The sequence below is a fragment of the Culex quinquefasciatus genome, chromosome 3 (assembly GCF_015732765.1).
Source record: "Culex quinquefasciatus strain JHB chromosome 3, VPISU_Cqui_1.0_pri_paternal, whole genome shotgun sequence".
Taxonomy (NCBI): Eukaryota; Metazoa; Arthropoda; class Insecta; order Diptera; family Culicidae; genus Culex; species Culex quinquefasciatus.
The window spans coordinates 194,326,952-194,344,885 of record NC_051863.1 but is presented as its reverse complement, the minus strand read 5'-3'; the positions used below and the strand labels follow the sequence as shown (position 1 = coordinate 194,344,885).

At 33.9% G+C, this 17,934-nt stretch overlaps 2 protein-coding genes across 6 annotated transcripts in view; both read right to left on the bottom strand.

Moving 5' to 3' along the window:
- Nucleotides 1-23: 23 nt before the first annotated feature.
- LOC6050945 (cytosolic non-specific dipeptidase) lies at nt 24-6,208 on the bottom strand. The gene is made up of 4 exons (XM_001867423.2): nt 6,023-6,208; nt 5,725-5,959; nt 194-1,312; nt 24-136 (listed from the first exon to the last, which is right to left on the bottom strand). The coding sequence occupies exons 1-4, from the start codon at nt 6,061-6,063 to the stop codon at nt 89-91; spliced, it is 1,443 nt and encodes a 480-aa protein (XP_001867458.1). The 5' UTR covers nt 6,064-6,208; the 3' UTR covers nt 24-88.
- A 2,825-nt stretch (nt 6,209-9,033) lies between these two features.
- The window catches only part of LOC6050946 (protein piccolo), a 55,161-nt gene continuing 46,260 nt past the window's right edge, over nt 9,034-17,934 (bottom strand). Inside the window, exons 3-7 of one of the 5 annotated variants that reach the window (XM_038263565.1) lie at nt 15,362-15,987; nt 10,560-10,740; nt 10,348-10,496; nt 10,054-10,210; nt 9,034-9,839 (exon numbers count right to left, since the gene is read on the bottom strand). In XM_038263565.1, the coding sequence (XP_038119493.1) occupies nt 9,654-9,839; nt 10,054-10,210; nt 10,348-10,496; nt 10,560-10,740; nt 15,362-15,987 (1,299 nt within the window). In that variant the 3' untranslated portion in view covers nt 9,034-9,653. The remainder of the gene's footprint in view (nt 9,840-10,053; nt 10,211-10,347; nt 10,497-10,559; nt 10,741-15,361; nt 15,988-17,934) is intronic. The other 4 variants (XM_038263568.1, XM_038263567.1, XM_038263569.1 and 1 more) reach the window with 4 other exon arrangements.

Sequence of the window (17,934 nt, the reverse complement as noted above, 5' to 3'; positions counted from 1 at the left end):
TATTGAGTGATGACTTCCGGGGGTGGTTGTTTAGAACAATAGGTGATGTGTATTTCGTGATGGTTATACCGCACAGCAGATTATTCTTTCAGTTGATCTTGGACACTTCGTACAGGTAGGCTCCCAGCAGTTTGGTCTGTCAAATGAAACAATTATCAAAATTAAGTAACCTTCAAAATTTAACTCTACTCACCCCCTCGATGTAATTGCGGACGTCAATCTTCTCGTTCTGCGAGTGAGCTCCGTCGTCCGAGGCGCCCATCGGCAACAGCAGCACGTTCTTGCCCGTGGTCTGCTGCAGCGTCAACGTCACCGGAATGGAACCGCCCTCGCGCGTCATGTCCGGATCGACTTTGTACACGTGCTTGGTAGCATCACGGGCCGCCTGGTAATGCGGATGATTCGGGTCCTCCGTCCAGGGCTTGCCTCCATGGGCCATTCGCACGGCGAAGCTGTTCGGTGAACCACGTTCCGCCCACTTGGCCGTAAGGTAATCGCTCACGTACTTCTCAATCAGTTCCGGCGTTTGATCGGGCACAATTCGAATCGAGAACTTGCCGATGACCTTCTTCGGAATGACCGTCTTCTGTCCCGGTTCATAGAACGCACCCTCAATACCGTGAATGGACAGACTCGGTTGACGCCAGCGGTGCATCAGGATCTTCGTTTTGTCCTCCTTGTGCTGCAGCTGGGTCGCCCCCAACTGGTCCCGATAGCTATCCACGTCAAAGTCGATCGCGTCGTACATCTCCTGCTCATTCGGCAACAGCGGAGCGACCTCCTTGTACACGTTCGGAATCAAGATCTTACCCTCCTTGTCCGCCAGCGTCCCCAGCAGATAAACCAAGTCGTTCATGGCCTCATAAACAGTTCCTCCAAACACGCCACTGTGCAGATCCTTCCCAGCGCATCCAACCTGCACGTCAAAGTAGCAGATTCCCCGCAGTCCATACGTAATACAAGGCTTGTCCGTCCCCAGCCAGTAGTTGTCCGAAATGCAGACGTAATCAACCCCCGACAAGAAGTCATCCTTCCGCTTGAACAGCAATTCGTCCAATCCCTCACTCCCGCTCTCCTCCATGCCCTCGAACACAAACTTCAGATTCACCGGCACCGGCTCCCCGATCGCCTGGAACGCCTCGATGGCGTGGATCCACCCGAGCACCGGGCCCTTGTCGTCGCTGGCACCGCGCCCGTACAGCTTGCCGTCGCGCTCGGTCAGCACGAACGGTTCCGAGTCCCAGCCGTCCTCGAGCAGGGCCGGTTGGACGTCCAGATGGCCGTACAGGACGACGGTTTTCTTGGCGGGGTCCTGCAATGTTATTTCATAATAGAGAATTTAGCATATTTGAACAATCGATAAGAATTGTTAGCTCAAGAGTGCAAGCTTTAGATTCAAGTTCAACAGAAAGCAAAAGTACATTCACATAGCAGAAGCTGATAAGATAAGAATGCATGCCGTTGAGATAATCCATTGTTTTGAAATGCACTCAATTGGTTTTATGGGGACGTCAGCATTCTTAAAACTAACATACAAATCAAATGTTGATTATTTTCAAGCAGTTTATTATCTTATCACAAATGAAAGCATAGATAAAAATCGAGTCTTTGGACAGACCCAACAGATTTTTTGATTTATTTTTATAAAACGTTGTTCTTTGTCAAACTGGTCATGTATGTTACATACACTCAACCCCCGGTGGTTGGTCACTTTTTCGCTTGGCATTTTTTTAGTTTGAACCCCGTTGGTTGGTCAAAGTGAAAGACGAACTATCACTTTTTACACGGAGCTTACGAACACTATCAAATCAAACGTTTGATAGTATGTGTGAACTCCGTGTAAAAGGAGTGTCAAACTGTGACCCCATTCGTTTGACAACAGTTGGTGTCAAACCATCGGGGTTTGAGTATAATACCCTTGACCTTTTGTTAACTATACTTTTGGGTTACTGAGCTCAAATAAGACAAAAAAAACTACAATTTTAATCAGCCTGTCAAATTTTACAGTTCTTGGGTTAAATTAAACAGGTTTTGTGCTAAAAAATGTATATCTTTATCAAAAACATTAAAAAATATTTAAAAAAAATCAGAATGTGTATTTGCTCTGAAACCAAATGGCAAATTAACAACAATTTGAGCATTTCATTTTTAAACTTATAATTTGTGTGTGTATGTTTTTTTTACTGTATTTTACATAGAAAAAAAAAAAAACTATTATATTGATAACTTTGCTTCGATTGAAACAAAAAAAGAAGAAGAGGTAAAAAGCGCCTATTTTTTTTTTCGGAGAGCTGGAAAAATGTCCAACAATTTTATGTTAACTTTTTTGGTGAGATTACAGTCTCCTAAAGTGTAATTTTTTTTTAAATAATCAGTTTGTCTGAATTTCATCTAATTAGCCCTAATTTTTAAATGACGATATCTCGGAAACTTTTGATCTAATTCTCAATGCCAAAAAATCCTTTCCATTCCAGCCAAAATATTTTTAAATTTTAAAAAAATAATTTGTTGAAAAGAGCAGAAAATTTCATAAGTTAATTTTTTACAAACGGAAAAAGAAGTTTCCTTGAAATATGAATCAGTAATTTTCCCAAACATATTTTTGTTGCAAAAAAACATTTCTAGAGTTTTATAAAAGGTCCAATAAACATATAAAACACTATAGGCTGGCACTATAGGACCTTTTCAAAAAAAAAAAAGTAATAACTCTAGATTTACAGTCTTTGAAAAAAAAATCACCTAGCTTGAAATCGGTGTAAAAAATGATTTTCAAAATTGTGTTTGACAGTGCTTTAGATTTTTTTTTCAAAAATCACATTTTTTAAATTCAAAATACCATGTTTGGGACAACAAATAAAAAAAAACAACAAAAATTCGTGTTTTTGAAATTAATTTTTAGTGATAAGAAGTCAAATACAGTATTTGTTCGGTAACTGGGCTGAGAACGTAGCCCAGTCACCGAATGCTGCTCGCTAACTGGGCTGAACGAAAAATAACGAGGGGAACACCGATGCATAATATTTTTCTGATGAAATATAAAAATAAAAGTTAATCAAATTTATTTACGATGTTTACTTTTCATATGTCTTAAATTGTGACTTGAAATGAAATAAAAGTTTGAAAAAAGTTTTTATTATTTATTGAACATGCTTTTGCATCCATTAACCCCTCGGTCATTTCGGTTTGTTTTGGTTTTTTGACGTTTGTCTGCTTTTTAACTGGGCTACGGCCCAGTTATCGAGCGCCCAGTTAAAAAGCAGCCCAGTTAAACAACGCCCAGTTACCGAACAACTACTGTAAAAATAACGGGAAATCTCGATTAATTTTTCAAACGGTCCTATCTACAGATAACGATACGATACCATACGATACCAGAAAACGAAACGATTCTCTCGACTCCGAATTTTTGGTGTACTTGAGGCATGGAATTAATTTCTTACAATAAGAGTAAAATAGAACAATCAAAAAAAAAAAAATCTAAAGAATTACCTTTAAAATACATGAGATTTTATGGTTTATTTGAAACATTGACAAAAAATCTTTTTTTGTTTATTGGTATGAATAGGAAAAGAAAAGGGAATACCAAAAAGTTCAAAATAACTTAGTTTAAAATTTTATAACTATATTTTTCAGAAAAAAACGAAAATATCGATAAGTTCATGCAAAAAAAAACTTTCTATTGAAGTTTTTTTGAATTTTGACATTTAATTTAAAATAATCAATGTTGATTTATTAATTGATTTGTCAGTTTTTTTTTGTTTTAATAAAAAATCCAGTTATCAATCCGTTTATCCAGTTAAATATTATTTTTTGCAATTCCGTCGTGAAACTACTTACTTTTCCTGTCATTCTTGAACGTCGAAATAGCCTACTTTTCTGTACCAAAAATAACAGAATCGAATAGCAACACTTTTCAAAATAAATGCTGAAAAGTTCTACTTTTCAGCACTCAAATGGGTGCTGAAAAGTTAAACTTTTCAGCACTTGTTTCGAAAAGTAACACTTTTCAACATTTTTTTTCTTTAAACGATTTATTGACAAAATACATGCAAATTTTACATAAAATTTCACTCATTGTGTATTTTTTGGAATTGCAAAAAATGTTGTATGGAACTCGTTGCAAAACTTGATTTTTCAGCACTCTTCGTATTTATCCAACTCGGTGAACCTCGTTGGATAAATGTACGACTCGTGCTGAAAAAATCCTCTTTTTGCAACTTGTTGCATAAACTACTATTTTGCGATGTTTTTGAAGAGAAAAATCTATAATGTATCGTGACTTCCATTTCATAAGGGCACATAACTATTGTAAACAAGAGTGTATCCCTCTCACACCTTATGTAAACTGCCACTTTAGAAATGTAAGGCTCCATATTTGAAATGGCCTATTTGAATATATTTTATAATTTTACAATTTCAATATTTTTTCACATCTTTAAAAAGATTTTTGAGTTGTTTTTTTTCATTTAAAACGAGAAAAGTTTGGATTTGATTGCCGATAAATTAAAATCAGTCATTCTTTTTTTCATTCCAAACTCATAAAAAAGTTTAAGAGCAGGGCAAGCAGTGCAAAGTTTTTAAATGGCGGCCCGTTTGTAAAGCTTGCGGGCCAAATCTTTAAAATGACTTACTAAAAAAAAAATGTTACGCTATTTAAATCTTTTACCCAAAAGATACTTTAACTTTATTGTTAAGTGATCTAAACGAATTGAAAAGTGAACAAAAAAAAAATCGAAAGTAAATAGATAATTTTCAAAGGCTTCGCATTCCAGACAAAAAACACAAAATCGATGATGATAATACTTGGATAATAGGTACATTGAGCAAAGTTATTGAAAAAAATCATGTTTATTAATTAATTATTAAAAATTATATAAACCAATGAATGTACAAGAAGAGTCACGCTCCCATCGTCATTTTATCAAAACTGAATAAAACGCATTTTTCTGCACACTTTCTTCGCGGCTCTTAAATGCACCCACTCAAGCAAGCAAGCCAAACAAACACATGCGACAAAAGTGCAAGCCAAAATTTCGCGCGAACGCGAGATCACTGAACCCGCGACTGGCCCCGTATGATGACGCCCCAAAGAGACACGATCGAGAGACTCGGACGAACGGTGGTGGCATATCGCAGTCCAAACAAAACTTTGTCCAAGCAGCTGTAAATTAAACAAAATGATTTGTTGTTCGCTTTGCATAAGCTATCAGCTGATTAAAAGTGCAAACAAAAGCAGGGACCAAAGTGTCGCATTTCCAAAACTTGTTCGTTGTGTCCAATTGAAATTTGACACAGAAACCTTGCACTTGAACGAAGTTATGCTGGTCGTACACTTTGTTACACACACGTCGGTAGTAAGTGCGCATCAAATTGCAAGCCCCCGGTCGTAAACAGACTGAATGACTCAATGAATGAACAATGTCTGACTTTCTCATATTTCTATATCAACGTGACTTAAGCCGCAGACTTTATTTTGTGATAACGTCAAAATATGCGGTTTTCATGGTCCATTAACCATTTGCCACAGATGCAGATAAGTAGGCCTTGAATTTGCGATAGTGACAATTCGAAACTTTAAAAATTCTTCGAGGGTTGCTAAGATTCACTTGTTCCCATTGTATCTGATGAGTCCATAATCCACTCGAATCGCGTTTCAATAGCCCTATCAATCAAAGTATGCCATATCGGTATAATCCCCCCTCAAAAAAATGATAACAAACTTACATTGCCGAGCGTTCCCAGGATGACGTTGGGCAGATCGATGACACGGCCGTCCGGCAGCGTTTGCTTGCCGACGTCCGCCAGCTCGATGGTGGCCCCAAGCGTACGGAGCCGATCCGCGACCCAGTTGACCATGCGGAAGATCTCCGGCCGGGACTCGGGCCAAGCGGACACCGACTTGATGGCCACCGTCTCCGCCAGGGCCGCGATGTATTTGGCCTTGTTGGCGTCGATGTGGCTGCCCCGGGGAAAGAACTAGGTCAATTTGGGGAACAATTTTCAAAGAAAGGAATTAAATTACCTGAAGAGGGTCTTCAGAACTGTTGGAAGTTCGCTGGCCATTTTGTGAACACTTTTGCGGGTCGTTTATCACACAAACACTTGATAAGTCTAGGCGGTTACTGGAAGTTGGTAAATGCAACACGAGATAAGAGGCAGGTCCAGCGCTGGCCACGGTCCGTCGATGACTGACCGGTTCGGGACGACTGGCTGTGACAGTGACATACAAAAACGACCGCAATGAGAGGAGTGGGCCGGATTTTGGGGATAGAGAAAACAAACCCGGTTGTGGTTGAAAGAGTGTCTCATTTGTACATTTAGACAACTGTTGTGATGCGAAAGATTAACCTTTTTATAATACCATTTTTTCCATGTTGTTTTTTCATTTTATGTTTCTACTTCTTTTTGATTTTTTTTGTTTATGAACTTGAACTTTTTGTTATATTTTTTAATTTATTTCTTTCTATTTGTTTACTTTAGTATTCTTTCATTTGTTTTTGTTTCTTTTTCTTTTTTTCTTCTCAATTTCTTTTATTACTTGTTTTTATTGTACTTATGTATTATTATTATTAAAAGATTGCAGCGTTGTAAATAACAAAAAAAAAATAACTATTAAACCTCGTTCTAAACTTTCAAAAGTGTTTAAAAAAATATTTCCATGGGAGGCTCAAATTTAAAAAAAATACAATAAAATACGAATTAATGAACTTAAGACAGAAATGAGCTCAACGCGGTTTCAAACGCAACCAATACTCTAGCAGCAGGCTAGCAACTTCGCCGATAACAGACCATATCTGTATGTGCGATGGGAAAAGTAAACCAGTCTTGTGTGTGTTACTGCGGTAATAGAGTCAGTTACCACAAATAGTGGTATAGAATTAGTTGCTGCTGACCTTTCGTTTTTTCGATTAAATTTCAGATATACTGAAAACCACATGATTTTTATACACTAAAAACTTAAGACTAAATAAAAAAACTTAAAAATTCAAAAACAAAAAAAAACTCAAAAAACTAAAAAACTAAAAAACTAAAAAACTAAAAAACTAAAAAACTAAAAAACTAAAAAACTAAAAAACTAAAAAACTAAAAAACTAAAAAACTAAAAAACTAAAAAACTAAAAACTAAAAACTAAAAACTAAAAACTAAAAACTAAAAACTAAAAACTAAAAACTAAAAACTAAAAACTAAAAACTAAAAACTAAAAACTAAAAACTAAAAACTAAAAAACTAAAAACTAAAAACTAAAAACTAAAAACTAAAAACTAAAAACTAAAAACTAAAAACTAAAAACTAAAAACTAAAAACTAAAAACTAAAAACTAAAAACTAAAAACTAAAAAACTAAAAACTAAAAACTAAAAACTAAAAACTAAAAACTAAAAAACTAAAAAACTAAAAAACTAAAAAACTAAAAAATTAAAAAACTAAAAAACTATAACAAAATAACAAAATAACAAAATAACAAAATAACAAAATAACAAAATAACAAAATAACAAAATAACAAAATAACAAAATAACAAAATAACAAAATAACAAAATAACAAAATAACAAAATAACAAAATAACAAAATAACAAAATAACAAAATAACAAAATAACAAAATAACAAAATAACAAAATAACAAAATAACAAAATAACAAAATAACAAAATAACAAAATAACAAAATAACAAAATAACAAAATAACAAAATAACAAAATAACAAAATAACAAAATAACAAAATAACAAAATAACAAAATAACAAAATAACAAAATAACAAAATAACAAAATAACAAAATAACAAAATAACAAAATAACAAAATAACAAAATAACAAAATAACAAAATAACAAAATAACAAAATAACAAAATAACAAAATAACAAAATAACAAAATAACAAAATAACAAAATAACAAAATAACAAAATAACAAAATAACAAAATAACAAAATAACAAAATAACAAAATAACAAAATAACAAAATAACAAAATAACAAAATAACAAAATAACAAAATAACAAAATAACAAAATAACAAAATAACAAAATAACAAAATAACAAAATAACAAAATAACAAAATAACAAAATAACAAAATAACAAAATAACAAAATAACAAAATAACAAAATAACAAAATAACAAAATAACAAAATAACAAAATAACAAAATAACAAAATAACAAAATAACAAAATAACAAAATAACAAAATAACAAAATAACAAAATAACAAAATAACAAAATAACAAAATAACAAAATAACAAAATAACAAAATAACAAAATAACAAAATAACAAAATAACAAAATAACAAAATAACAAAATAACAAAATAACAAAATAACAAAATAACAAAATAACAAAATAACAAAATAACAAAATAACAAAATAACAAAATAACAAAATAACAAAATAACAAAATAACAAAATAACAAAATAACAAAATAACAAAATAACAAAATAACAAAATAACAAAATAACAAAATAACAAAATAACAAAATAACAAAATAACAAAATAACAAAATAACAAAATAACAAAATAACAAAATAACAAAATAACAAAATAACAAAATAACAAAATAACAAAATAACAAAATAACAAAATAACAAAATAACAAAATAACAAAATAACAAAATAACAAAATAACAAAATAACAAAATAACAAAATAACAAAATAACAAAATAACAAAATAACAAAATAACAAAATAACAAAATAACAAAATAACAAAATAACAAAATAACAAAATAAAGCATAAAATTTCCTTTATTTTTTGATTGCATTTTAAAATTTCTATTGATTTACTTTTCTGAACATTAAGGTTTAATAACATATTTTCATAAAAACACAGTTTAATATTTGAGTTTTTTTTGAGAATATGAAATCAAATTTTGATGGCCTTGGCGATCTCTATGCAAGATTCCTTCTCAAAATCCGGCGTTCGAAGGTTTGGAACGGTGAGGTCTATGGTTAGGCAATCCAAAAATATTTTAAATAAGAATAAACACCGAAAACATTTGTGAACAGGATGTGATATTCTTCTTAACAACAAAATCAATTTTTAAACCGGGCATCTTTTTACATTTTCAACACGAGTCTTAAACTTTTATTTATTAATACTTGCTTCAATATCTTGATCGATCACTATTCGCTAAGGAAAAAAGCACGTTCACTACTAGTATACAATTTCAGGGGAAATTCTTTATTTATATTCTTCCTTTTTCAGTTTTGTCATTTTTTAGACATTTTCTTGCTTCTCTTCTTCACTTTTATTTATATCTTCTAATTGTTCACACTGACACTCTGTTTGATGCAATAGTTATTTTTTAACTTCTTTTGCACTAGTTTTCAATTCACATCTGATTTTCCTTTTTAAAAAATCTCATAATTTTGTTTCTTGCCGAAATTCAGTTGATTTTTAGTGATTATACAACAACAACGTATAAAACTAAAACGCATTAGAGGAATGTTTGTTGTTTTATCTTTCTTTTTACAATAGATTATTTTTTCCTTTTTTTTCTCGACAGTAAAGAAATCGATCTCTTTCCGTTTGTGAGATTCATGTTAATAATTTTTTTCTTTCTTTTTGCAATAAATTATTCAGTCCATTTTTTCACTTTTCTTCTTCTTCTGATGAACACTTGCGACTTGTTATTCTTTTTGCTGCCTCACTTCCCCTCACTTGTAGTACGTCGTCTGGACCGGGGGCCGGCCGCTGGACGTGTACGTGCTCATTGGTATGTTGCTCTGCTGGGCCTTCGAGGTCGGGATCGGCGTTGCGCCGCCGGCCAGGCTGCTCGTGATGCCGTACAGCTGCTGTTCCGCGCCGGTCGGGGCGTAGTCCACGTCGTAGTAGATTCCGGACTGGGGAGATTTCAAAATAATAGTGAGTTTTAAATGAATTACAAATTATTTTGAATGAATTTAAAATGAATTTAAAATGAATTTCAAATGAATTTCAAATTAATTTCGAATAAATTTCAAATGAATTTTAAATTAATTTCAAATAAAATCTTATGATTTCAAATGAAATCAAATGAATTTAAATAAATTTCAAAAATCAAAAACCAAAACCCACCGTGACACTGGCGTTGCTCCGACTCTTCGGCCGCGGCACGTTGTTAAAGTTCCGTCCGAGCAGGTCCGCCCGGTCCTCCTCCTCGCTCGAGCTGCTGTTCTCCAGCGTCCGCATGCCGTTCCTGTTCAGGCCCAGACCCCTGTTGAAGAAAGCGCTGCTGGCGTGATCACAACACGTTAACATGTTCGATGGGGGTGGGTGGCGCATGCATAAATGACGTGTGACGTGTGATTTGGTGAATAAATGAGATGAAATATTGCATTTTTTTTTAGTTGAATTTTTCGTGCGACCTACCTGGGCAGTGGAACCGGCGGCAGCGTTCCTGTGTGATGCATCGGTGGCAATGTTCCGTGCATGCTCAGCGTGGTCATGTTGCCCAGTTGCTGGAGATTCGGGTAGCCGTACATGGCCGAAGCGGGCCGCGGAGGAGCGATTGGTTCAGCCTAAAATAATAAAAAGTATTAGTTTTGTTTAAATTCGATTGAAAATTGCAGAATTTATGATACATTTACCGCATAGTGATTTGCCTGAGCCATCACATCTGCAATCTGGGCCCACCGCATGCGATCCTCCAGGGTCACCTGGTACGGGGCCTGTCCCATGACCGGGGTCTTGACCTGGCCGCCGCCCATGTAGCCGAAAACGGGGCTGCCCATGGCGTTCTTGTGCTCGCGTTGCCACTTGCGGCTGAAAATAGATATTTTTAATAAAATTTAGTTGAAAAAAAGTTTAGTTCATATGATTAAAAATAAGCGTATTACAAACTTTATTCTGAATCTTTTTCCATTTGCTTTAATTTTTTTCTGTCTTTGATTCAATGTTTTGGGGCGAAACAACCAGTTGTCTGATCTACAATGTTAAAAATTATTTTCTGCTGTTTTTTTTAATACAGAAATCGAACATTTCAAACAAAACAATATAAATTATGTATATTATGTATGTTATTTTCAAAAATTTAAAATCAAGACTAACATTTTAAAAGGGCGTAATATTGGATGTTTGGCTTTTTTGATATGTTAGTCTCGGTTTAAAAAAATTGAAAATATTTTTTTCGAAAAGATCGGAAAATTTAACGAATGTTCAATTTTCCTGTTTTTAAACCTTTGCATTGCAATATCTCAGCAACTAAAGGACGTATCAACAAAGTTCAAAAGTGAAAAATATTGAGAATTTTCTCAGCTTTTCAAAAATATTTTTTTCAAAAGTGGGCAAACATGTGCACTTATTTAAAAAAAATAAAAACTTCGACTATTTTCAAAAAAGTCACCTAAAAATGGATTTAACTTGAAAACGGTGCACTTTATCAAAATTTCTCTAAAGTACTTTTTGATCGCAAATTTGATTTTACATCGAAAAATGAAGTTGAAAAATTTTTGCGATCAATTTTTCGGTTTTTCGAAAAAATCAGTATTGATTCAAAAATTCATAACTCGCTAGAAGATTTTTTGCACAACCTGGAAATTTCTGAAAAGTTGGCATTTGATGCCCTCTAAAACATATCAAAAAATAAAAAAAAATAAAAATAGTGTTTTTTTGCAAATCAAGTTTTAGTGACAAAAAGTTAAATAAAAATCACCAAATTTTTTTTACAATGTATCATTTTTTTTCAGTGTAGTCCATATCCATACCTACAACTTTGCCGAAGACACCAAATAGATCAAAAAATTCCTTCAAAAGATACAGATTTTTGAATTTTCATACATCTTTTGTGTTTGGCCAGCTGTAAAATTTGTATGGAAATTTATATGGACAAACTAATGATGCAAAATGGCTTCTTTGGGCATATCGAAGGCATCAAAAAAGTTTCAGTCGGATTAAAAAATACAAAAAAAATCGAATGACCGAAATCTGAGAGAACTGCTCATCTTTAAATTTAACTTAGAAAAAATGCCAGATATTCGATAATCTTCTCAATTTCGTCCATCGATACATACATCATGCATAGTTGAATATTTGTACCTTTTAAAATCGTAGTCTTGATTCTAAAATATTAAAAATATTTTTTTCGACAAGATCAGAATATTTCATAATTGTTTCATTTTAACAATCAAAACAGGACCATTAATTTCTGAGATATTGGTACTAGAAAATAAAAGACTTTAGAAAACTTAAAGTTTCTCACTTTTTTTCGTAATATTCTCAAGAATTAGGCAATGTAGTAGAAACAGACGGAAAAAAATGTGAGGAAAGTGTCAAGTTTAGTTTTAGCTGGAAAAAGTTGTTTTAACAAGGGTGCACGACGAACTCTGCCCTATTAAAGACCATTTAATATAATAATAATTAAGTGATTAAACTGTCCCTAAGGCAAAGCAGCTGGCGGCTCTATCTACTGCTGCTGATTGTTAAAATCTTTTTATGCGGTTTCCAGAAAATATTTCAATTACTTCCTCAATTCCTCAATTTTATTCACTTATTACCACTCTATATCTAACGATTATCTAGCTAACCAAATCCTTTTTCACAGTTTTTTTCTTCTATGACTTTCAACTAACTCTTAATCTTTAACTTTAAAATTCATTCCACTACTGTCCGACTTATCTTGAATAATAATCAAATAATTTTTGAATATTTCTGCAGATTATGAAGGTAACTTATTAGATGACACACGATAAATTGTAATAATGTTATAATATTTAAATACACGTAACACACCATACACAACGTCAATGCATTATGTTTGGAGCGTTTGGTACGGTATGTCCACGCATCCTTCCTCCTCTGTTGATTCTGTGAAATGTGATCCACTCTCAGAATCCTCTCTGCGGTAAACACAACGTAGTTGGGCTGGCCGCTTTAATTTGTGTACTACATGTTCGGGTGTTCTCGAATGTACTGCAATTATTAATACTGAAAAGAATGATGCTTGGGGCGTAATCTAATCACAAGACTTTCCAGCATGCGTTTGTGTTAGATTAGTTTAGATTAGATTAGATAAGACTAATATTCTCTGAAATCAGGCAACCTGAGGTCCAGGTAATTTTATTATATTTTTTTAAACTTGAAAAACAAATTTAAGAATGGACAATCATGAACACAGCTTAAAAAATGAAAAACTTGATTTTTTTTAACTTTAAGTGGCTACTTGTTGAAAACGGTGCACATAATCCAAAAAAAATCTTTAAGGTATTTGTCGATTAAAAATTTGGTTTAACATTAAAAACATAAAAAAAATCCGAATGAAATTAAAAAATTTCTAAAATAGCGGCAAATTTTTTGTCCCCTGCTGTCAAAGGCAAACTTATAGGAAATTGGACGAGCTTTCCGGTAAAAATATTTTCGAAACTGAAAAATTATGTCTGTCATTTAGAAATTGCAAAAAACCATCCAGAAACCTAATTTTTCAACATTTTTATTTTTAAAACCGCCGTATCTTCCCAAGGATTGGACATAGGACAATGGTCAATATGAAGACTTTTATGTAGCGAAAGCTACAATATTTCATGAATAAATGAATGTTGCTAGTATTTAAAATTGAGGTGAAAAGTCATCGATTGTGATTGGACACTCAATAATATTTTAACTGAATGAATGTACATGGAAAAGAAAACTGAATAAATATAAATTGAAAAAAAAAAGACTTTTATGTAAAATTGTCTGGGGAATCGATTCCCACTATCGGTTTTTGAAAATTTTGACGTTTAGACCACTTAAGTAGTTTTAGTAAATGATTTTTGTATTTTTTAGGAGGGACATACCATCCTGCATTTCTCGAGAGTTTTTTTTGTAACATTTTAGGCTATTTCCTCAAAAAAATTGAAGGAAAAAAAAATCGTGACATTACTTTCAAATTTAACTTTTAAACTTAAAAATTGAAAAATCTCATGGAAGTGGCGTGTATTTATCTTTCAGTGTATTTTCAGAAAGCCCATCAAATTTACTACAAGTTTGTCTCTGACCACTTTTTGATACGAAGCAACGGCTTTGAGATACCGTAATTTATAAATTTCAAAATACAAAAATTTTTAAATTACTTACGCCCTTCTCAAATGTCATTATCAAGTACAATTGGCTCCATATACACAAAAATGGCTTTTATAGGCCTAGGAATTGCTCTTTAGTGAAATTTGGATAAAGTGCACCGTTTTCAAGTTAAATCCATTTTTAGGTGACTTTTTTTAAAAAATAGTCGCAGTTTTTCATTTTTTAAACTAGTGCACATGTGCAAATTGAAAAGCTGAAAAAATTCTCTCTATTTTGCACTTTTGAACTTTGTTGATACGACCCTTAGTTGCTGAGATATTGCCATGCAAGTGTTTAAAAACAAAAAAGTTGATGTTTTCTAAGTCTCACCCAAACAACCCACCGTTTTCTAATGTCGATATCTCAGCAACTAATGGTCCGATTTACAATGTTAAAATATGAAACATTCGTGAAACTTTCCATTTCGAAAAAAATATTTCATAATTTCTAAACCAAGACTAACATTTTAAAAGGGCGAAATATTGAAAAATATTTAAATTTTTTTGAAAAAAAACAGTATTGATTAAAAAATTCATAACTCGGTCAAAGATTTTTTGCACAACCTGGAAATTTCTGAAAAGTTGGCATTTTATGTCCTCTAAAACATAAAAAACATAAACATAGTGTTTTTTGCAAATCAAGTGACAAAAAATTAAATAAAAAATAACCAGAATTTTGTTTACCGTGTATCATTTTTTTCAGTGTAGTCCATATCCATACCTACAACTTTGCCGAAGACACCAAATTGATCAAAAAATTCCTTCAAAATATACAGATTTTTGAGTTTTCATACATCGTTTTTGTATGGACAGCTGCCAAATTTGTATGGAAAATTATAAGGACAAACTAATGATGCAAATGGCTTCTTTGGGCATACCGAAGGCACCAAATAAGTTTCATTCGGATTAAAAAATACAAAAATTTAAATTCTTAAAAAAAAAGACCGCTTTCGTAGAGAATTTCTCACTAAATTACGACATTTACAATTATTTAAATTAAACCATATTACACTTACGCTAAAAGAAGCTTTTGTTCGTCCCCCAAAAATTGGAATAGGAGTTTTAAAAAAATGTTTGAATTTTGGGACGTCAAATTGAAGGAAGACGTAAAATTTTAATTTTTTTTTTCAATCATTTCAGCGAATTTTATGGTTTTAATTTTCGGTTTTTTCATGCAATTATGTATAAGGTATTTTGTAATACTTTTTTAAATAATTATTCTTGAAATTTGGAATATCGTTTTAATAACTTTTAATTTGTAATAACTTAAATCAAATTCAAAAAAATATCCTTTCACCTTTTTGTGCACGCTCAGAGTGAATTTAAACCACTAAATCTACAAAACTCACCTCCACATGATCAAACAGATCAACGTCAGCACGATGATGACGACGGCGGCCACGGACGCTCCCACAGCCACCCCCAGCACCTCCCCGTCGATCTCGCACTGCGTCCCATAATAACTGCCCATGCAGTTGCACACCTGTTTGCCCCCGTTGGCATTGTCGTACAGGCACGTTCCCCGGTTGTTGCAGTACGAATCCGGACACGACAGGCACTCGCGCCCAGACCGCATCGGCTGGTCCGCCCACGGGTCCCGGAACCCGAACCCGCACTCGCACCGGAACGTCCCGAACATGTTCGTACAGTTGGCCTCATTGTCGCAGTCGTTCAGCTCGTCCGAGGTGCACTCGTCCACGTCCTGCACGCTGGACACCGCCCCCGTTGGACTGTCCACGTACAGGGCCGAGTTGCCGATGTTGTTGTTCCGCCGATGGATGACCCCCAGCAGGTGCCGCTGAATGTCCCCCTTGAGCTGGGGCCGCAGCGTTTCGGCGTTTTCGTCCAAACTCACGGTGTAGTTCACAAACACACCCTTCAGACCTTGCGAGGCCGGATTCGTGGTGTAGATTCCGTTGACCCGGGCTTCCATGAACTCGTCCGAAAATGGTGTCATCGACATAGCCGAGTCCATCTGCGGGAGGGTGGGAGGGGGAAAAAGCGAGTAAAGTACAATTATTTATATATAGTTTTTTTTTCTCTCCGGTTTCGCTCGATATGGACTGGCGCAGCATGGTTGGAGTGAGAGTTAGTGCGTGAAATGGGGGTACTCTTTGATGTTGCCTGGTGCTGGTAGATTTCGAATGATATGGTATCGATCGGGTACATTGATGGTTGAAAGATGGTTATTACTTGTTTCGAGTCACAACAAGCCTAAGTAACTAACATGTTTTAATGTATGTAATTTCTTTGATGCAATTATCGTTGACGCAAATTTCAAGAAACAGATTTGGATGAAATTTTTTAGTGTTTCTGACAACAATCAAAACGACGTTCTTCATACAATTAAGTTCACACAGCAAAATATTGAGCAAAATATAAGGTATTACTTTGGATTTCTCAGAAATAATAGTAACACCAATGTTAGGCCTAAAACCAATATACCCATTTTTTTATTTGACAAAAAATGAAACTATCGATAAATATTCTGATCTATCGAATTAGTTAGTCCATTCCGGCATTTTCCAAAAATGTTCCAAAACCAAAAATTCTGATTATTATTTTTATTTTTTCCCGATTTACCGAAATTTAAAAAAAACACATAATTTAGTTTGAAAATTCAGATTTGGTTGTGAATAGTGAATAGTGGACCAGTTGATTACTATAGTTTGTAATTGATCAAAAAGAATTTCAATGCATAATCAGCAGCAACTTTCAGAATTATTATTATTTGTTTTTGACAGTATTCAAGACTTACAAAGCTTTTCTAGTTAGGTAGTTGCAAAATTTACAATTTACTCCTACAAAATCGGCTCGAAAAATCAAATTTAATTGCATTTTCCTTCGTTGCTTATAATATGTTTGGACCAATTAAAAATGTTTACTTTGTGAAATCCCGATTTTACTGTACGATAAAAGTATTTTTCTAGCGATTTTGTTCGTTTAAACTTGGATCCAAAAATTAAAGTTCCTGATTTTTTTTAAACAATGAATCAAGATTTTGAATGCAGGCCAAGGATTGATACCTAAGAGCATGCAATGGCACTGACCTTGTTGCGTGCTCTTCGGTTGACGTCCACGTAAGGAACATCCTGGAAGGAGCGTAACTAACTACATCCGTAGTTCTGTTAGATCATCCGAATTATCTTGATCAGAACAGTATAGCTCTGGTTCCTTGCGAGTGTCCTATTTTCTTACCTCCACGTTGGCTTGGTTTTCATGATGACCTAGCTGGTGGCCTGTGGAAACGGATCGTAAACCTTTGACCACCGCGGGTCAGAGTCGAGACGGCTAAAAGAAAGGGGCGCAACAATGTGGAAAAGGGAAGTAATTTGTGATTGTAGACGGTATTGTTTTGATTCGCAGTATGTTGAGTCAACTGCTGTGGATGTACCTGAAACATCGCACAACGGGGTTTCTCTTCTTTCCGTTTTTATCTACCATTAGAGAGCCTGGAGCTTATTGGAGAACGGACATCTCAAGCCTGAAGTGCCGATCGAGGCACGGAGCTGTCAGACGGAGGTGCCTATCGAGCAAAATCCTTTGTCTTTTGCTCGATTGGTACCTCCGTTTGACAGTTCTCGTGCTTCGATTGGTGCTTTTGGTTTGGGATGTCCGTTCTCTAATAGGATCCAGCCTCTCTATCTACCATCTATATTCTGTTATTTTCTTGATTCTCTTATTTCCCAACGTTTTTCCACTCTATTTACTTATTGATGCTGCTGTAACAAACTGTCTGTTTTCCCTTAATTTGGCAGCGATTTATTTTGTTGTTAATTTCTTTATCTACTTCATCAATTACTATCTTTCTTTTACTATTGATTCTTCAAATAGTTTATTTCTTTCACGGTCCATTGGTTTCAATCTTCACCCTTTTCTTCAAACAAATGAGGTTCGAGCCCTTACTCAATTTTTGGAATGA